The sequence below is a fragment of the Camponotus floridanus genome, unplaced genomic scaffold, assembly GCF_003227725.1.
Source record: "Camponotus floridanus strain SB8 unplaced genomic scaffold, Cflo_v7.5 scaffold278, whole genome shotgun sequence".
NCBI lineage: Eukaryota > Metazoa > Arthropoda > Insecta > Hymenoptera > Formicidae > Camponotus > Camponotus floridanus.
In genome coordinates, this window is record NW_020229412.1 from 126,268 (window position 1) to 147,650 (window position 21,383).

Sequence of the window (21,383 nt, forward strand, 5' to 3'; positions counted from 1 at the left end):
ACCGACGATTGCGAACGTGCACCAAATGCGTCCCGCGTTTTCCGCGCATTCAAATTTCTGTCCGCATAGAGACTTCTATATATTGTATATTATATATATTTTAATATATTTTAATATATTACACATATATATATATATATATATATATATATAAATTTGTACATACATATATGTAAGACTTATTATACTTGTTATATATAATATATAGAAGTCTGCGGAATGCAAATTTAAATTTATGAAAAAATTATATAATATAATAATAATAATAAAATAATAATATAAAAATGTATACATACACACACATATATATATATATATATATATATATATATATATATATATATACCTGTGAATTCATATCCTAAATTATATTTATTATAAATAAAAAAATGAAATTATAATTATTATGTCGAAATTATTGATAGAAGAATAATTAGGAGCGAGAACGATCTTCCTGATGATTCTTCCGTGCCAAATGATTCATGATCACTTTTTACCGTTCGGCCAATGAATAAAGAGAGACAAGTTGCCCCATCTGTTGTTTCTAGGTCGTTGTGATGGACGCAGATCATGGACAAAAACAGCAAAAAGGCAATGGCGGCTATCCATTGGACGGTCAATGAGCTCATCATGAAAAATCTCGGAAAAATGTGATCTACACGTTGCGATCGACGAGCGTAAATTCGAGGTAAGTATTCGCAAATCTCTCTGGGACAGCGCGCGATTTTCTCGACGCGGTGGCATTCATTTAAGATATCGCCAGAATGAGAATCTGACAACCACATGTGGCTCTGGAGCGACAGAACGATTCAAGGAAGAAAAAACGCGATTTGTCATTAAAAACTCAAAATATTTTTTATGTTAATCAATAATCGAGTCGTCCGCGTTAAATTGAAATTTTATTCATGGGAGATCAAACCAACCATCATTGCTCATTTACACTTCAATTTCGCGTATGCCAAATGCATCGACGTGACGTGAGACAGTCTTGTTTGTGTTAAATAAATATTATATGTTTGTTAATACTAATTATATGTTTGTTTACAAGATTTGATGCTCATCAATTTGTCGAGCTTAACAATAAAAAGATATACATTTTTTAACAATAAGAAATTTAAATATCATTTGTATATTAACTTGTATAAAATTATATTTTAATGTAGAAAATAAGTAGTCTAATTAGTTAAATAAAAAGAGATCTGCATCCTAAAATATATTTAAAGATATAAAATCTTCTCTTTTTCTCAATATATTCATTATATAAACTTTGATCTGCTTATTTAATATTACTATATAAACTTGTTTTTTTTCTTTCCGCAGGCCTGAAGGCGGAGGAATATTGTTACCTGCAAAGGTAGAAATGGCATGCAATATGAACAGGCAATGGCTGGTAGGCAGATGGACCTGTCATCGAATCGATTAGATGCATGCTGGTCGCTGACAGGTCAAGTAGAAAAGTACGACAGGCAGGAAGGAGTAAATGAGCGAGCGCACTTGAGTAATGAGCGAGACTCGGCATTATCCTATTCGCTCGGTCTCCGATTTATACGCAGCCGAGGAAATAGAAGTGCTTCTCCTAGAAGAAATACGCGACTTAGAACCACCACCTGCCATATATTCTAGACCCGAGGACATTCAGGACTTCGAGATTGGTATGTATTAAATAATTTCAATTTTAATTAATGCTCATATATTATTTTTGAAAATTTATGCATGTAATATTGCCAAGTTTCTTTAAATTATAATGCTGATTTAATAATTACTCTATGGTCACTTTCTAAAACATTAAAATGACACGTAGTTGTTAAAACTCTGACTAACTGCCTGCATTATCTTTCATACTTAAAATCATAATTATGTAATTACACATATGACTTTGTACAATAGTTTCAATATTGTATCAATAGCAGGCAGTAGGACAGGGGGGCGAATCAGCTCCCAATCATCGGAGCTGGATTCGCCAGGAGTCCATTCAACAGTCCATTCTTGGGATTCACATGCTAATTATCATGGTCACTATGGTAATAGTGATCACAGGCCTGGCTCTTCATCCAATGCTCTGGCTTGGTCCCGTGCAAGCCATGTGGTTATTTATTGTGACATACAAGGACATCTTAAAACAGCTACAGGTGTTGTTAGACTCTTATTACTTGTAAGTATAAAATTATTTATTCCTATATTTAAAATGATAAACTGGAAAAGTATTATAATTAAATTAGTACAAAACTTTTGTTTTAAACATAGTATTAATGATCCTTTATAGATATCCTCTGCAGCTTGTTTGGCAACATTATGCAGTTCTGGTACTGCCAAGGTCAGCCTTTTTATGCTGCCTTTAGCAGATCGTTTACGATTCATGATCTTTGTAGCTGTTTTCTGTTTCTTGGTCACTGCAGCTCTTCTCTTCCTTGATATTTCGCACGTCATTTACATCCTTCCTTTAAATTGGGCTAAGTTGGTAAATAGTATTTAGTTGCAATAAATGCATAATTCAGAAATATAATATCAATTATATTTATAATTATATTTAAATATTAACAATTGCAATGTTGATATTATTACACATATGTAATAGGATTTATTATTTTTTTTATAGAATGCTATAGTATTCACTGGCATAGGCTTGTCATATGCTGCAAGTAGTGCATTATTAGCATGTACAGTATGGGAATACCATAGCGGAGGCTGGGTACCGAGACGCACACGTTCCCAACTAACTGCTGCAGCAGTAGTAGGACTTTCATGTGCTCTCTTAGCATTTTTACTTTCGTGGATACATTGTCGGAACGGATCAAGTTGTAAAAGTCAAGATTCTCGTAGTCATACACCAACACAACTCTACAAACCTGTTGATAATTCTTCCTCCTCCGGGGTAAATGTATAAGTCTGTCTATTTTTTGGCACAAATATCATTTATTAATCACAGTATAAACGTAGCCTAAAATGCAGGTCACTTTGAAGGAACGTAGTCCTAAGAGACCCGCCTCGTGGACCGTGAAAAATCAACAATCGAAGAAACGCAATACGGACAGTGACACGAACACGAGTAACGGCGGTCATCGCGGTAATCATGAAAGACTTAAACAAGGCGCCAACAAAAAGGACCATTGGGCTTCGGCCAAGCAACATATTTTAGAAACACATACGAATAACGAGAATATTCATCGAGAGGATACTCAACGAGAGGACTCCGAGATTGAAAGGAGACGGAGAAGACGAAGGAAAGAAGGTGATAGTAGTTCAACCGGTGACGGAAACGCACCAGGTAGTAGTAAGATCGACGCTAGTCGCGTTACCGCGGAGGAGGCTAAAACTAGACGAGTGCCGCGAAAATTACCTCTACAATCTACAGTGGATCAACCTCGCTCGTGGTCCGACGCTGAACGTAGAAATAGTGGCACTACGCAAATTAGAAATAAAACTAAGCAAATGCCAGTGAATAATGATACACAGAATTGTTGTGACATGAACGAAACTAGATCTATCAATCAAGTGACTCGGAATGGTCTTCGAAACTGGGAGGCGGAATGTACATCTAACAGCGGCAGAGAAGAAGTTACTGACGCGAATGTGATTATTCGTAACGCCATGTGGTCCGGACAGTGGCGCCCACCACCAGATGATGTTCAACCTTGCTCTAGCAAAACTATCGATCCTTATAGCTTTGCCTGATCGTCTTGTGAAATACGAAGCACACACACTTTAGGTAAAAAATAAACTTGTTCAATCAAGCAGTTTCTGTGAACAATTTGTGACGAAATTTTTTATAAAACAAGTACATGATATACTTTACGTTGAAAATTTTATTAGACTGCAACCTTAAAGTGTTACTTGTTACATAATTTAAATCTTATACTTATCTCTTATTTGCATATAAATTTGCCTGACTTTAACACATATTTTGTATTCTCTATATTAAATAATGCACAGTGAGACTGAAGAACACAGTACCTTGGTTTTATATGTTCCATCTGTGTTTTCAACTGTGCATAGAACCGGATGTGATTTAAAAATGTAAACATAAGATATACATACATATATATATAATTGTTACACTTCATACATGCAACAGGTGAAAAAGACCATAGCCCATACTTACTGTAGGGTTTATCAAGTTTGTTGTTATCGAATTTTACAGGACGAAATTATCGTGTCCAAAGATTTAAGATCCTGTATAAAGTCATTGCTGCCTTGTACATTTTGCTGCCAAGACGATAAATTTTTTTTTAGTTCGGATTTCGACATTTTGCATGACACAAAACCAGACTGCCCAACTTTGATAAGCAAATAATGCCACTTCATTCCAATCATGTACCAAATAATAAATTTAAGTAAGTTTTAATGGGATTTTAAGTATAAGCATCTATATAGTATGTAACACAGATATATATATATTTAAAATCAATCATTTTTATTGTATTTTAATGCCAATATGTTTCAGTTTTCCATGCATACTTTAAAAGTTTAATACTTTTAAACAGAAATCATATATTCCTTTGAAAATTGAAAATATATACATTGAATTTAAAAAAAAATATGTATATACATACAGAGTAAAATGCAACTAGACCGATCTTTCTGTCAATCTTACATACAAAAATACAAATTGTAATTTTTTTATTTTTAAATTTTCATGTATAATCACAAATGTTTAAATAATTAGAAACACATTTATATATTTATTTCAACTCATTGCTTAATATTATTTAAGAAAATAAAATGCTTATATATTTAAATATTAAAAAATACATAAAATGTTATAAGCAAGATAACAGAAAATATAAAAGTAAGATATACAGAAAATGCGAGAAAAAATGTAAAAGAATTAGTTGATAAAAGTATGAAATTTAAAAATGATACATTTAATAAATCTACTAACAAAGAAAATAATCTTGCATGAAATCGTGCAGAATTTTCTATATTCTGCAATTAAAAATTTTATTTCTCATATTAAAGATATAAAGATACGATTGGAGTTTATTAATAAGTAGCAGCACAGCATTTAAAATCACATGATAATATTTTACTTTGTTCTAATGACAATACTTTTATATATATACTTCACATAATGGCCTTATAGAATTTTAAATTCTTATAATATATTAAAAAAGATTTTACAAATAAGTCTGTTTTAAAAATTTTCAAATAATACAATGATAACATTTTAGAACTTGATATTGTTTGCACTGGAAGATCTGTTTAGCATCTGCTATTTCTCCCTATGAATTATTTTTTTTTTTTTTTATTCTATGGTAATAAACTCTGAATTTTGTTATTCATTTATTATTCTAATTGGCCCGTAAACTCTGAAGTGTGTTCATTATATTGTATCATTCTTGCACAAGGACGGACTTAAAAAATGATTATGCTTAATTTTTACCTATAGCAAATGCTTATAATATTTTCAAATTAAATAATATTAATTTTGAGAAACAATATCGACTACATTCTGATTGTTTACATTCTTTATTAAATTTTAATAAATTGATTATTATATCTAAAATACATAATCATATTTTTTTTCAAATAATGCAGAAAACATAGATTTTGCATTTAGTCAAATTTTAAAAAAAGATAGTCCGTCCCTATTCCTATACAGAAACATATGCACTATCTTTAGGCATTTTATATAGCTTTAAAATTACTAGACGAGCAGTATTATGTATTATGTTTCCGCTTTAATAAGAAACTCTAGAATCAAACTCTAGTCATTTTTTTGTACAACTATATCTTCTTAATAATTCAACAATTTAAAGAGCAAGGTATTTTTTAGTACATACATATCGTATTAGAAGTACAATTCATCTTAGAAGAACTATTAAGCTTATTCTTTAATTGCTCGTGCTATTGAATCCCTTTTAATGTGTAACATTCTCAAAACGAATTTCTCTCTGATACCTCGTTTTTCTTTTATTCGGTCTATCATGATCTATCATACGATTGAATAAACACAAACATATTAATTAATCTTTATTAGAGCTACTACTAAAGCAACTATTTTGTCTTTTGATACAACACTACGAATGTAAACACAAACGTAGCAAACAGGCACACAGATCACATATTTATTGAATTTTGATGACCTTAAATCAATTAATAGTGTAAGAGAAATGCGTGTTCATATAGGTTTATAAAGAAAAATAGCATGTAATACAGCAGCTTCGTTGTGGCAAATATCGAGTGTTATAACTCGTGTTTTGTTGGGCACAATAAGAGTAATATGTAACTTTTCTGTGGCCCATTGTCGATATGCTGGGATACGTTTGAAAGTGTGAATATATCTCAAACTTAATAATGTCACTTTAGATTAACTAATCGAATAAACTAAAATGTCACTTGACATTATAAGGCAATTATCTTTGAGTTAAAAAAATGTACAGACACTGCCAGGAGAAATATAACGCTCTTTGAACGTAGTATATATCGATTGAATCCATTCTTTCTTTCAATGACTTTATATCCAAGGTTTTATAATTTTCGGATCATAATTCATCATATTCGAATTTGAATTCGACATACATAGCAATGTAATATCTCTACAAGATCAGCAAAATGAAAAATTTTTTTATGCATCAAAGAAATCTCTTTTGTTACTTATTCTTGTCATTTTTTGCATTACAACATTACAACATTTTGATTTATCATTCATATATAAAGTTAATAAATTCTAGGTGAATCCAAATGGATTAACGATAATTATTAAATTATAACGCAAATATGCACAATTATTTAATTTGAAGTAATCCTAATTTTTAATATAAATGTATATTTCATGTAAGAGCTATGTTATAATATATACACATATTCAATAAGAATAAGTCTATATTTTATAAAATTTTTTCATGCTTTTTGATATACAATGCTATTTTTAATTAATATTTCATAAATATAATTTAATTACTAAAAAAAATTCAATCTACAATATTTTGATCACGATATTTTATTTTACTTCATATTTCTATTTATAAAATATTTTAAATATTAATTTTTAAATTCTTAAAAAAAATTAAGAAAATATTTCGTTTGTTATCAAATAATATCAACAAAGAACTAATTATTTGGATTAAAGTCATCATTATTGCTATGATAGAAATCAAATTGTTACTATTTACAATAATTATTTGCTTCAACGAAGAAAATTAATAAATAGCAGCATGCTGGTGATATATGATGCACTGTTTTCTCAGAATTTGAATAAATTATCATTCAGGCAATAAATTTCAATTATGATTAATAAGCGCAAATTCTTTTTATATACTAGGCTCGATTGACAATGACCTATAGTGATAGTATGACAATCTAAGTCTGTACATGACCTGACATCTTACATCAGGCGAGCTAAAAGGAATCGACAGAAAATCATTGTATAAAATAGACATCTTAATTATTTAAAAAATGTATTTCTTTATGATTTCTATATTAGGATTTTAATTTCAGAAAATAAATTTCTGATAATTTTCGCTTTAATTTTTCTAGCAGAATAATTTAATTGGCCTAATTTCTCAGCAAATAACAAACATAACATGTTATATGTTTGGAATAAAAATGTTCATCTTATTTGAATATTTCGAATGTGTTCTAGAATAATTATATAAATATATTTGCACGGGTATGATAGTATCTATTCGTCATTGTATATTTATATATTTAGTTTACATGTGAGTGCATAATGTGATGCTGCCAATATTTAAAAAAAAACATCAAATTGTAGCGACACATTAATTGTAGAATTATTAGGTGAATCGTGAATTGAATGTCTTGAGCAAAGATCTGAGAATGAATATGGTTTGTCAGATTACCAAGAATGATGCGATGAAGCATCTTGATAATTTTGTCGCACTGATAGCGAATGATCTGGACAATAAATGATCGATGAATCACGTAACATCTAAGTTAGCGTTATCACGTATTCTTTTAAAAGTTATTTTATACATTTAGGAGTAACTCCTAAGAGAAGAAGAATATTATATACACTATTGATTGTGCGGAATTGTGCGTGTGACTGTGTTATTTAAGGATATATCACAAATCATCTAGTCATTAGAGTGAACTTTGTGTAATATTACTCAAGCAGAATATAATGTACATTCATTAATAAGTGCGTTAAATATGGTTCAATTGGCAATAGTTAAAAATATAAAATTATGTTCTATGTATATCATTGAAAAAAAACAATTATGTCACGCAATCATCAATCTAAAATATAAACAAAATTATCATAATTGTTGCGCGATTGAACCTTATAAGAAATTCACATCTTATAAAAAAATCAAGATATCCAACGAAAGATGTGTACATATAAATTGCTATACCCGATAATCTTTTTATAATTAATACATAACACATAATAATTATTTTCAATACAAAAGCAAAGCAAATATAAAGTAAAATATGAACATTTACAAAAGCGATAAATCCATGTCGAGCTTATATATGTACTTATATTTATCTTAATATTTTATCAATCTATGATTATGTGAATTTTTTAACATTCTTACTGATACTATTGTATAATCCTTTATCTTAATATTTAGAAATGCCCTACAAGAATGAACAGGAATTATAAAATTATTCATTTGTGTCATTTGTGTATGATAATGTATGTAACTTTATAAGTGCTGCTTTACAGAATTTCTCACTTTAATGCAGGAGAAAAATCGTTCAATTGTTGACGTTACGTTCAATCTCCTTCAATTTTCCAACTACGTCTTCCAAATTCTTACGGCATACGAAGTGCTTTGTTTAAGCACTTTCGTCTGACGTAAAGGAATAGGGATATACGGGTCCGATATAGCGATGAATCCAACTACTTGAAGAATGAAGAAACATAAAATATCACCTTTACGATTTCAATATCAATTATAAGGAAGGGGAATCATGTTTTAAACATATATCAGTTATTGAACATATATAAATGACTTACTTTCGATTTCGGACATACAGGGGCGAAGTCTGTAAAGATATATATGGTGAGTAAATGTTTTGAAATAATTGCTTATGTTTTGAAATAATTACTTATATTTTTACATCTTGCCTGCTGTTGAAGTCTTAATTGCTTCAGTAATAAATACTTATAGACTGATTTCGCCCAACTGTATTGATCACTATGCACGTTTGTTAATCCGGATAATTCGGTCGGATACATCAAAAATTGCGGTCTCGTCATGAAATGACGCTGTTGATGAAATAGATCTTGCTGCTGATCTATGTAATTCGAATAATATGGGTCATCGTAACTTAAATGATCCGAGGAAGATGCTAAAGAATTCGTGACTGCAACTGTGAGAAAATCGAAGTAAGCACATTTAACGTTATCACATACCTCACCAATTATGATTATTATATTTTACATGCGAGGTATCAGTGAGTCATATTTGAAGGTTTGCTTAACAAAATATATGTAATATGATATTAAAGTATAATTTCAATGAACCTTTAGCTCTCTGAACATTCAATAATGTTTCGTAATAATGTTTTTTGTACGCAGCTAGTTGAGACATTGAATGGACTTGAAAATTGCTCTTTGGATTTACATCGTTTGATTTTGATTCTGTTACCTTATATCTGAATTAAAAATCATTATTAACATTATCGTACAATTAAATCGTTAAATACAATGATAATTGCATATTTACCCATGCATTGATTCCTTTGAATTATTTTCTTTGTATTCAAGTGCAATTAATTTTTTTTCCATAATATTATCTAGATTATTTTGTTGTGATTGCGGTTTAGTCGCTTTATTGAGTTCCTGAGAATTATATTTGGTTTGCAATCCTCTAACGAATGTAAACGCTTTTTGTTTCGTTTTTTCATCCGATTCTTTTTGATTCTTTCTTAAATTAATATTCGTGTTCTGATGACTTAAAAATAAGCAGCTATTGTTGTCACTATTTAAAACATTGGATGTAAAATCTTGCTTTGAAACTTTAAGTGGCATTCCAGATTTCTGGCCTTTCGACGTAAAATATACGAAATTAAAGAAGCTCGACTGTGGATGCGATATGATGCGTGGAAAGGCCGACATTTCTGTACATACGTACACGAAAAATTACTTTTTTATAATTTTGTACCTTATCTAGAATTAATTTAGGATATATGTAATATACAAATAAATGAAATAATGAGATATCACCAATAAAAGTTCCTTCTTGCGCTCGTTTTAAAAAATTCTTTAAGCTTGTTTTAAGCTTATTGCGTACTGTTGCCAAAAGATCGTCCGTCTGTGAAAATTTAATGAATTTAGTTATTTTTTAAAAAAACTAATGTAAGATTCCAAAATTTTATTTTTAATACATCTAGAATAATATTTTGATCTTCGTTCCAATACACATCTGTATTATCTTTAATTGTTTCATTTTGGTCAATATTAACTATCATTTGCGAAACATCAAATTTTTTATTTTTATCGAATACATTATTATCTTCACTTTTTTTATATTTGTATTCAACATTATTAAATTGTCGTGGAATCTTATCTTTCCACGATTCCTCTATCTCACTATCTTTATATGTCTTTATAGAACATGTATCCTATAAGAATTATTAGAAATCCTTATATTGGTTCATTTATCTTATTTATTTTTTTATTCATTTTTTATTACAAACCTGATATAACGTCTGAGATGATGAATACCAAAGATTTGATTTATTAGTGGTACTAATGTTAGTGGGTATATTATATTTCTTATTAAGCAAATATTGTTGATAAAACGACGTCTCATATTTATTATTTTTGTCTAGCCAATTCTTTGGATTGTTACTTAATCGATGTCTCAATGAATCAGCCTGCCGATTAATATAAGATGCAGAATTTGGACTGACATCAGCTAGAACTTCTGAACGAGAAAAATCGCATTCTATGGTTTTGTACAAATAATTTACGCTTTTTACACGACTGTGAATCGTAGAAATTTCGTTCTCGGGAAAACCTCGGAAAGGGAATGCTTCGGAAAGTGATGACTTAAAATTTGACGGATTGTTATATAAAAAATTTTGTTTTGATGAAATATCATTATCCATTATTCCGTCCATATTTTTTACGTCAAATATATTTTGGAACGTATTGCTATTGATAATGAAATATAAAACTGTATGAAAAATAATATCAGAATATAGCGTTAAAGAGAGAGAGAGAGAGAGAGAGAAAATGCTCACTTTTCCTGTAGATTAAGTTTGATAAAACCTGTAGTTGTATAAAAAACTTCTTTGATCGTGTGATATGGCACATTATTTGGAACAGGTATTATTGAAAGCAATAATTGTTTTTTTCTAAAATTACAGTCTTCTAGTAAATCTTGAACTTTTCTTAACACACATTCGTATGCGATAATACCATCTTTCGGTTGATATATGTGTAGTAATTGCGTTATTATATTCGCGATATCGCTTCCCTTATAATCATGCTTTAAAGCTGAATACAATGATGAAATATCTATTGCTCCAATGGTGTCAATATCGTTTGTGTTCTCTACAATTTATAAAAATATCCTGATTAATTTTTATTACGTTAAAAATTAAAATTTAATTTTAATTTAATTTTAATTTTAATTAAATTCTATACTTTGTATAATTTTACTTCAATAATTTTGTTATTGTTTTAATTAATTTTAAAAAAGCATTTTTATATATTGTATATTTATTAAATTTATTTAACATTTTTGTTTTTAATTTAATATTGTGTAAATAAGTAATCGTAAATAAATAGAATTGTAAGATAAGTAAGATTAGAAAAATAGAATTATATTAATAAATGAAATTGACAGCCACAATCTATATGCACCTATTATTTATTTCTAATTCCATGATCAATTATATATTAAAAAATTATATTACTTACGTTGCTCAAAATTATCCATGTTTATAATAATATCAGATTTAAATTAAAAAGAGAATGCTAAATGTACAACAAGCTTGGATATTTTATCAAAACTCCAATTCGAGTCAAAATAAGGTGAAATAATTGAAGCAGCTTGCATTATTGGAAACAACTGACAAATGCAATATACATGACTCATTTGTAAAACGATTAAAAATAAAATACGTTAATATACATAGTGAGCAAGAAAAAATAAGTGACTGAATGAAAATACAAAATTAGATAAAAAGATATATAATATATCTTAAAATTCTTCCTTTATTTCCTTTATTTGATATTTCTTTTTAAAAAATCATGATTATTTTCCTTTGTTCAAAATAGATATACTTATATCTTTAAGAAGGAAATTACATTTCTCTAAGAAGAGATTGCATCGATTAACTAAAATACACAACTGTTCTTTCTATAATTTTCTATATAAGTAGATCATTTTAATCAGATTCTGTCGTGCGGAGCACGAGCCGGAACATACTTTATGTGAATAATCCCGAAGACTTTGCAAGGATTATTGAATAATGGTTATTGTAAAAGCACGTCACAGTGTAGATCACATTACTTAGTGCAATATGCTTCCACAAAGAAGTAGTTTTATTTTCTATTTATCTGCTGGCATTCTCTGGCAGTTTAATTTTGGCACTTTCACCTGGAGCGTCATAGACAGGCTTTGTATCCAAACCTAGTAATATATTTCTTATTTGTGTCCAATATTTTATTAAAAAAATGAAAAATTATAAATAATTACAAGTATTCATTTCGAAGATTTCTTATTTTTAAAATGTTTTTCAATATGTTTTTAAATATGATCCAAAATCAAATAATCTTTTAAATGTCAAATATTAAATAGAAATAAGGTATCTTATTTAATTTTAGATGATTTATTTTTCTTATTTATTTATACATATGTAATTATATTTTTTTTCACAAAAATAAAATAAAATAAAATAAAAGGAATTATATGTAAAAAAAAATAAAAAAACTTGCAATGTTAAATCCAATTTCACAAAATATTATTCTTTTATTCAATTCTTTTTAATATATTAATTTCTTTTGTATAATTATAGATGTAAAAGATATAATTATGATATATCGATTACTATTTGATATAATTATGATATATCGATTACTATTTTGTAGTTTATTCACAAGCCCTTGAATCTCCGCCTGGAATGGATTACGATATCCGTGCCTTATGCGAAATCTCCATTCTTCTCGAAGTTTATCGATCCGAAGACATTCATTTCTAAAAAGACGGATATACTGAGCAACTTATTCGATGATTTAAGATCAGTTGCATATAATAAAGCAAATACCAAGCCGATTATCTTATACGGTGCAAGTAGACTTCTTTTAAATAACACTGATAGTGCAAATGCATTATTTAATAAGCAAAATATAATACAAGATAAAGAGAAAACGATCGATAATAATGGTAAATAATATAAACGTGGTATGTTGGGTCCATTCGCTTCAAAATTTAATCCGATGGGTCTGAAATTCGGGTCCATTATGCCATTTTCATCGTCAAAAGCAATGCCAGATTATTTGAGCAAAACATCTTTCTTCCGCAAAAGAAAAAAAACGCGTAGACGCGTCTTCTTTCATAAATGGCATCAATTCCATTCCAAGCTCATTGTCTTATCCAAAAAATCCACAAATAATAGAAAATACATCGGCAACAAAATCAGCTGCTAGTAAGCCTCCAAAAGAAATATTTGCCGGGAATATTCGAACTTTTCGGACCAGGTGGACCTTTCGGATCAGTGGATCCGAGCATGTTCACTGCGAAGAAGATAGAGTTCCTAGATACGCTCTTCAAAAATCTTGCCACTAATACTTCAGCAACAATGACCGAAATACCCACGTCGAAGAGCACTATCGTACTATCAGCTTTTGGTTACCATCCTCTGTAATTCCCAGCCCGACCGAACACAAGGTATACATCCAAAAGGTGTCGGACTTTCTGGATAAGTTTGACAACATAAAATTAAATGTAACTGTGCAAGAAACAGACGATAATTCAAGCGCAAAAGGCGATTTTATGAGATCTCTAAAATTTGATGATATTTTATAGGATAAAAATGCAAGATCCTTGAACGATGCATCATCGCAGCTGTTAAGGACGCGATCATTGATATTACAATATCGGAGCTTGGCAATCTAAAGAACAATATGATAGCAACTCTGAATGATCTGATTGCGTATGAAAAAACCATAACTGCTACAGCAAAAAGACCTTTTAAACGATATGTTTCCCCGATATGTTTCCCTTTATAAAACCAACAGATCCAACGCTTCCTTTTCAACAGAGAATGGCTGTACTTAGTCAAGTATATTGACGAATCTGCAAAAAACATCACTACAGTCGCGAAGAACTCTGATACTCCGAACAGCTCGAAAGAATCATCAAAGATTCCATTAACAGCGCTTCATCAATTAATAACACTCCCTTGGATGCCATTTTGAAGAAAATATCCATTATCGATCCTGTAACTATGCCTTCTTATCCGGCAAGTTCTATCAAAGATAATCCTATAATAAGTAGGGCTCTGCGCAAAGAGCCAACGTTTTCCTGGGTGTCTTATCCGCAGAATTCGGCATCTGCTATGAAACGACGAGTGAACGATGATTTGCAATCGTACTTGGGATATGAAAATGATCCTCGGCATGATCATAAACAATACACAAGAGGCGTAAAAATGCAGATGCATCAGGGATATCAAAGTCTACCTGCAGGTAGGAATCTCGGTGGAATCTACAAGCCGGGGAAGGTTCTACACCAGAACATCAAGGAAGAGGGATTAAATTGTTGGTAAATGTATGATTTTCGTTTGAAACATAAATCTACAATTATAACATTACATCAATCGAAAAATATATTCCACATTGAAATAAAATAAAATTTTATAATATATGATTCGTATATTATAAAAGCATATTACTTTAATTTTAAAAATCAAAATTAAATATATTATTATTGAAATACGTAATGTTCAAAAATAAAATCAGTTTGAAACAAAGAAAAGTGTTTAGCAAGTATAATAATAATAATAATTTTATATTTCTGTAATAATTTTCACTAATTGCAATGTTTATATAATAATTGTTATATTAATCAAATATTAATTACTAATTTGTTTATGTCATCTTTTTCTTAAAATATCTTAATTAAATCTCTTATAATACGATAATTAATACTAATATCTTTGAACAATATTATTTTGATGATATTATATTAAGCTAAAAACTTTAAACTTTTTCTCTCACTTTTTATATTACTTATTAATTTATAATAAATATCATATTGCATGTAATATCATATTTACAAAATATATAGGAATCTCTTTTCAAACAGGTAGTATATACAAATAAACATTTCCGAATTTTAAGAACAATTTTTTGACATGTTTTGTAATGTTTATTTTAAACCTATCCTTAATCTTCTTATACATAATCTACTTATTTAATATTGTGTTTAGAATTATCAGAAAAACTTATTCTTAATCTTTTTATACATAATCTACTTATTTAATTGTGCTAGAAAAGTACTCAGAAAAAACTATCAAAGTAAAATTAAAAATTATAACAACAAAATATTAAATATTAATAAAAAAAATGAATAAAAGTCAATATGTGCACACACATATATAATTTTATATCATAACATAGCATATGATGCATTATAATACCTTGGAAGCCTATGTCTAAAATATTCTATTTAAAGTGAGGAATGGAAATTAATAATTATATTAATATCTAATATTTCATCCAAGAGATCTCGTGTCTAATCAAGAGAATAATATTCATACAAGCTATAAAAGGTGGTAATCTAATTTGATTTCAGATTAAAATGCCTAAATTGCCTAACTCTCAAGCTCCAGGCTTTCAAAGTATTAATTACAATTAATATGTGCAATATCTCTAAATTATGAATATCGCGGCCGTCTATTCATCTGTCGCAGGAGCCTAACATTTATGGAAATTTGAACAAATGGACTGACTGGATGCAGTATCACAAGAGTGAATATCAAGATCATAGGCACCATCATAACCAGCATTAATCTACTCTTAGCCAGCAGAAGTACTTCTTTCATCATATATTTACATTTATTGAATTTCAATGAAAAATCTTCTAAAAATGTTATCATCTGATATAAACATGTATGATTAAACGTTATTTTTCCTATAATAAAATATATGGTGTAAAAAAAGTAATAAAAACATCATTTATTATACAGAATCGCATAAAATTATTTACGGTAAAGAATTAAGATACGATATAATCAAGAATGAATTTTAAATGTCAGAATTATTGCACAATTTGTTTTTTACCAAATACGATACAGAATTTTTTCTCTATGTAGATGTATTAAAGGATATGAAAGATGAATGTTCCTCTAATATATTTGTCGTATTTAATCTATTCTGTATATAATTGCACACACACATATTCTCTCTTTCTCTCTCTCTATTTCTCTTTAATAATAGTGTCACACGACAATGTATCCACAATAATCGCGCAGGCACACAGACGCAATCCTGCATCAAATACGTTGCTTTGTCTTTAATCAGCAATGCATTGCATGCAGAATAGTGTTAGTGTGTTAGGAAGCATCACAATTTAATTATGCAACATAAGATTCTATATAAGATGGACATTAATATCTAACATTAATATCTCGAAAAAGAGGAGAGGCAAGTTTCCGTCCTTGAATACGAGAAAACATCATTTATAATATTCGTTTTATACATATAATGAATGATAAATTATAAATGATATTTCCTATATTGAAGGATATATGTATGTTTGTGTGTATGTGGCCTTATATTTATCCTATCTTTTGTTATATTTTCATATAAAATTGTGGAAATATTGGCAGTATCATAAGCATAGACTCGTATGTTTCGTCTTTTATATTGTAATATCTCGAATCTTTATATTCATAAGTAACGAGCCATTTCCAGATTTGCAAAGTGAAATGTCTTTGAGACTTTAGTACTTAGCTATTGATTGTACTACACACCCTTAAGAATAAGTCACTATCATCTGCTTTTCGTGATTTTAGTAATGAGGTATTCCATTTGTTGATCAATGCGAAACACCATGTAAAATGATGCTAGTACACTACCCAAAGTTACCAGAAATCCTAATCCCTCAAATATTAATTTCGGTGCGAATATCTTCCAAACCATTAAATGCCGACAGTGTATTGTTGCCGCAAGCATGCTGCCAAAAGTCTAGAAAAGAAGTACAATATCTAATTTTATATATATATATATATATATACATGTGTGTTTTTGCACACATGCAGAAATTGTTCTTTAAAGAAAAAATAAGAAATAAATATGCATTTAATTTTGCTTTTTATACAACATACCCGGATTCCGTGAAGTAATGTATATCTTCCTGCAATCGAGAAAATTGCAGCATGGAAGGCAGAATCTTGTTCAAATAATAGAAGTTCACCTCTCTTTATATCATCGAAAAATTTTGCTTTAAGAAATTTCGGAAATATCCGATGTAGCGTAAATGGCACAATCACTAATAATGGTAATGTTGCACCTAATATAATATGCGATCCGAATGTATTGATACCTGCAAATTGTTTTATGTTTTATGTATGTCAGAATTATAGATAATAACAATTTTAAGAAAACCTATTTTGATATACCTACCGACTAAAATTGCTGATACTATGTTTCCATAAAAGTAACCACCAGTTCCTACAAAGGCAGCATGCCAGTGAATAGTAGGAAATGTCGCTTGATGGCCAGTTCCATAAAAGAAATATTCAGCTAATAAGAACCAACAGAATAGCACAGGCATGGATACATCCATCAGTTCAGCTGTGTGCAATACAGTAATACATAAAAATTTTAGATTTAAGTATAAGTAGATAACATACAGATTCTATATATTGTGTGTACTTACAAATATTATTAGCATTTTTGTATCTTTCTATTGCGGATAAACCCAATACACAGACGCATGTTACAAACATTAAAAATGTACCAGGTGATAGAGCATCTCCTAATAATAATGCATATAAAAGTGTAAGGAATACACTTAACGAGATGAATGCAGCACTATAGGCAGTTCCAAAACCGTAAATGATTGGAAGCTCATCAGCATTTATTCGTTTGCGAGAAATCGAATTTTTTATCTTTTCAAATAACCGAGGCACTATGTTTTCGTCACGATAGAGATCGATGGATTCTTTCTTCTTTGGCAACAAGTATATACTGAGTGGACGATAATAGAGAGTGATAATCGCTAACACGCAGAAGAAATAAACTACGTTAGGTAATATATTAATTTCCCAGGAGAGGGAGAGTTTCGGTTTGATACATTTCGGGAACTTTTGTAGAACCCAGTAGCAACCCATGCAAACGCTTACAATAATTGGACAATACTGTCCCGCTATGACGCTAGGAGCCCAGCCTGTGAGATTTCCACAACTTTGCAACCACAATCTAACTATTACCACATATGATGCTAGAATGATTAAAGCAAGTAAAACAGCAAATAAAGCATGCTTCCAATTATTCGATACTGTGGACCAGTCAACTTTACCAGTCGCAAGTATAGAGCATTCCCGTTGTAAATGCTCCTCCCTACAGCGCCAGAAATAATGCGATAATCTCATCGAGATACATGCTAATAAACCAACAACTAGTACAATTGTCCTGAAATTAGGTTTTGACGGCTTTGACATAAATCTTGTCTTCTTTTCAAAAGTACTATCAGAATCACTTTTTCTTAAATTAAAAATCAACAAAAAAACAAGTGTAACAAATAGAAAGGACAAGACTTTGTCTTCTTCAACTATGTAGCTGTTGGAGAAAAGCGTACATACTGTTAGAAGAAGTATTATCCTTGTTACATAAGTCAACAACTTAATTCTACGATGATCATACCAGCACATTGATATAACATCCCAGTTCTGAGCAATTACTATAACTAATAAACCAATAGAAATTGCACCAGTGGCAAAAAAAGTTGTATTCCTCAATTCTTCTAAAACATTAAACAAAAATAAACATGTAGTAATTGCTGCAGTAATTAAATTTGCTATAATGGCACATTGTAAAAATGAAGATTTAAATATATCACACATACGATTTTCAGGAATACCAGTGATGAAGAGATAAAAGAAAAATAAAGAACAAAACATCAAAAGTAAACCCTTAGAAATTAAGCCTGAATCAAATTGGACCCACACTTCAGAACATGTGTCTTTTAATAACTTAAAATAACCTTTGGTATCTCCGATAAACGTCTCTAGCTTTTCAAAACTATCAATATATTTAATTCGTTCGGCGAGAAGATTATACACATAATTTAAATGCTGAAGCTGCTCTTTTGAAAACAAATATGTATCTGTGGAATATACCTCTATATATTTTTTTGTTTGGGCAATATTTCTCCACAGAGACTGTAATACATATGATAACTGACCAGCAGTGTCTCCTACTTTATTTGGCAAACAATCTAGTATTACAGAACCTAAATTAGAAAAAGGAATTGGTGTGCCAAGAATCGATGCCAGAGTAGGAACAAGATCAATTTGATTCACGCTATTATCATTATCAATCGGAAATCCTTTCATTAAAGGAGTTGTCGAGTAAACGAACAACGCAGCCTCAACTTCATTCAAGCTATCACCACCATGGTCACCTGTTTCAGTCATGCCATGATCTCCAACAACAAAAAGCATCATATCTTTTTCAAGAGATGCTACAATTTCTTTTATAAGTGTATTTGTGTCGTTCAATTTTCTCGCCATTTCTGGGTGTTGCGAGCCATGCTTGTGTCCACAATGATCAACTCCAAGTGTATGCGCTATTAGCAACGACCAATCTTTCTTTTTCATCTCAAAGAAAATGCGGTATTGAACATCTTTGTCTACACTGTCCAGATCCCAGACATTAAATGATGGCGATGGAAATTGTCTCATAAATTTATTCGGGAATAGATTGGTCCATGTATCATCTCCCATAAAAACAATACCTCCGGCAACGTTTTGGTCAATAAGATTGTCTTCTTGAATATAATCCGAAGCAAAGTTCGAGCCTATTTCTATAAAAGTGGGCAAGGAACCTGTCGTAAGACCCTTGAGACGTTGCATAGTTGTGGTAGGCGGATCGGCTATGAATTTGTACAGGCGAGAATGTGACGGATGTTTCTGCAGTAATTCGTGAATTACGGGCAACTTATTACGATGATAGGAGAACATCGAGGCAGTGTTCTCATACCACTCCGCGAACTCGTACTTCAAGGCATCAACGATTAAGAGCACAACTCGTGCTCTACGCTCTAGGCACACTTTAGCGGCGTGTTCCATGTCCTGGAAGATGTTTGTCATGTCGCAATCACCAGCATTGACCGCGCATTGTATGCATTCAGCCTGTTCGGGCCTGGAGACGCGATTAAGGAGGAAGCCACTCGTGAAGACTAACAATCCAGCTGCCATCAAATAAGACATCCATGCCTGAAATACTAAATAATTCCATAGCCTGCTCATTTTTGTCAAATCAGTATTACTCCTAGATATTATTCACTGATGGCACAATGAAACTTGGATGAAATCTTAATCTACGACACGTTGTCGATTTATTCTTCACCATTGTTACATTTGCAGAATAAATACGCGATCGTCCTCGTATTGTTTTTGTTTAAAGACACTTAATCAATAACTCATGTGTCGAGATTATAAACGGATTTTAACCTCAAATCATTTCCAACTTTTACAACACATATGTAGGAAACAGTACGGCCACTGTTGCCAGAAGTGTCAGAAAGAAGCGACATGCCCTCTATGAACATTAAAAACGTGGACATGAACTACAAAGCCAACGTCCACGAATGTTCTCAAAGGGTAACATATATGTCTCTCTGCTAATATAAATAATATAAATAAAAATATAAATAATTTAATAATAATTTATTAATAATAATTTATTTAATAATAATTTATTTAATAATAATTTATTATATAAAAATATTAGTATGTTCTCTCTTTCCACACTATTATTTATTTATTTATTTATGTGTCTTCTTTTTTTGTTCAACATTTATTTATTTATTTATTTAGCTCGCTATAAGTCAATCTTTTAAAATATAACTAAAAGCAAAACTAAATATTATAGAATTTGACTTCGGAAAAGCGCGGTAAAATAATCGAATAAATTCAAATAATTAGATCCGTGATAAATTATTTAATAAATAATCAATTTTAATCAATAAATTAAAATACTTCCATAATTTAATATTCCATGTTAATGTATATTTTATAATTTATAAAATATTTTGGCAACGAATTATCGACATGGCATTCGACTTTGGCAATATAAACAATAGCACGCTATTGTTAAATATGTTACGGTTTTATTATCATTCGCATGATGACACTTGAGCGATAAAGTAGTGATGCGAAACGCTTCGCATATTGTCGAATTTTTTTTCTAAACACGATTACGATTAGTATCAAAACATAATTTGATATAA

At 30.0% G+C, this 21,383-nt stretch overlaps 3 protein-coding genes and 1 pseudogene across 6 annotated transcripts; 2 read left to right on the forward strand and 2 right to left on the reverse strand.

Moving 5' to 3' along the window:
- Positions 1–568: 568 nt before the first annotated feature.
- LOC105248798 lies at positions 569–4,469 on the forward strand. Of its 4 annotated transcripts, none has more exons than XM_011253787.3 (6): positions 569–688; positions 1,321–1,652; positions 1,908–2,152; positions 2,264–2,458; positions 2,597–2,872; positions 2,938–4,469. In XM_011253787.3, the coding sequence occupies exons 2-6, from the start codon at positions 1,502–1,504 to the stop codon at positions 3,670–3,672; spliced, it is 1,602 nt and encodes a 533-aa protein (XP_011252089.1). In that variant the 5' UTR covers positions 569–688; positions 1,321–1,501; the 3' UTR covers positions 3,673–4,469. The 4 variants fall into 4 exon arrangements, with proteins under 4 accessions (XP_011252089.1, XP_011252090.1, XP_011252091.1 ...); XM_011253788.3 differs by having other exon boundaries at positions 2,950–4,469; XM_011253789.3 differs by having other exon boundaries at positions 2,962–4,469.
- Positions 4,470–8,742: 4,273 nt separating this feature from the next.
- LOC112638270 (homeobox protein 9-like) lies at positions 8,743–11,858 on the reverse strand. Its single transcript, XM_025409652.1, has 9 exons — positions 11,840–11,858; positions 11,158–11,470; positions 10,885–11,068; positions 10,609–10,788; positions 10,297–10,533; positions 10,136–10,223; positions 9,636–10,029; positions 9,434–9,564; positions 8,743–9,279 (listed from the first exon to the last, which is right to left on the reverse strand). The coding sequence occupies exons 1-9, from the start codon at positions 11,856–11,858 to the stop codon at positions 8,996–8,998; spliced, it is 1,830 nt and encodes a 609-aa protein (XP_025265437.1). The 3' UTR covers positions 8,743–8,995.
- A 495-nt stretch (positions 11,859–12,353) lies between these two features.
- LOC112638269 lies at positions 12,354–16,397 on the forward strand (annotated as a pseudogene).
- A 501-nt stretch (positions 16,398–16,898) lies between these two features.
- On the reverse strand, positions 16,899–20,639 carry LOC105248797 (GPI ethanolamine phosphate transferase 3). Its single transcript, XM_011253786.2, has 4 exons — positions 17,808–20,639; positions 17,552–17,722; positions 17,254–17,471; positions 16,899–17,113 (listed from the first exon to the last, which is right to left on the reverse strand). The coding sequence occupies exons 1-4, from the start codon at positions 20,398–20,400 to the stop codon at positions 16,919–16,921; spliced, it is 3,177 nt and encodes a 1,058-aa protein (XP_011252088.1). The 5' UTR covers positions 20,401–20,639; the 3' UTR covers positions 16,899–16,918.
- Positions 20,640–21,383: the final 744 nt, after the last annotated feature.

What these genes read in the sequence shown, in the direction of transcription:
- LOC105248798 (XM_011253787.3), top strand. Translation starts at nt 1,502, where the DNA reads ATGAGCGAGACTCGGCATTATCCTATTCGCTCGGTCTCCGATTTATAC. An exon ending in TTGTTAGACTCTTATTACTT is followed by an intron (nt 2,153 to 2,263) that starts GTAAGTATAAAA and finishes GATCCTTTATAG; the next exon opens with ATATCCTCTGCAGCTTGTTT. An exon ending in CTTTAAATTGGGCTAAGTTG is followed by an intron (nt 2,459 to 2,596) that starts GTAAATAGTATT and finishes TTTTTTTTATAG; the next exon opens with AATGCTATAGTATTCACTGG.
- LOC112638270 (XM_025409652.1), bottom strand. An exon ending in CATCTCAGACGTTATATCAG is followed by an intron (nt 10,534 to 10,608) that starts GTTTGTAATAAA and finishes TAATTCTTATAG; the next exon opens with GATACATGTTCTATAAAGAC. An exon ending in GAATGTTCAGAGAGCTAAAG is followed by an intron (nt 9,280 to 9,433) that starts GTTCATTGAAAT and finishes ATTTTCTCACAG; the next exon opens with TTGCAGTCACGAATTCTTTA.
- LOC105248797 (XM_011253786.2), bottom strand. Translation starts at nt 20,400, where the DNA reads ATGAGCAGGCTATGGAATTATTTAGTATTTCAGGCATGGATGTCTTAT. An exon ending in CAAAAATGCTAATAATATTT is followed by an intron (nt 17,723 to 17,807) that starts GTAAGTACACAC and finishes TATTGCACACAG; the next exon opens with CTGAACTGATGGATGTATCC. An exon ending in AGTATCAGCAATTTTAGTCG is followed by an intron (nt 17,472 to 17,551) that starts GTAGGTATATCA and finishes AACAATTTGCAG; the next exon opens with GTATCAATACATTCGGATCG.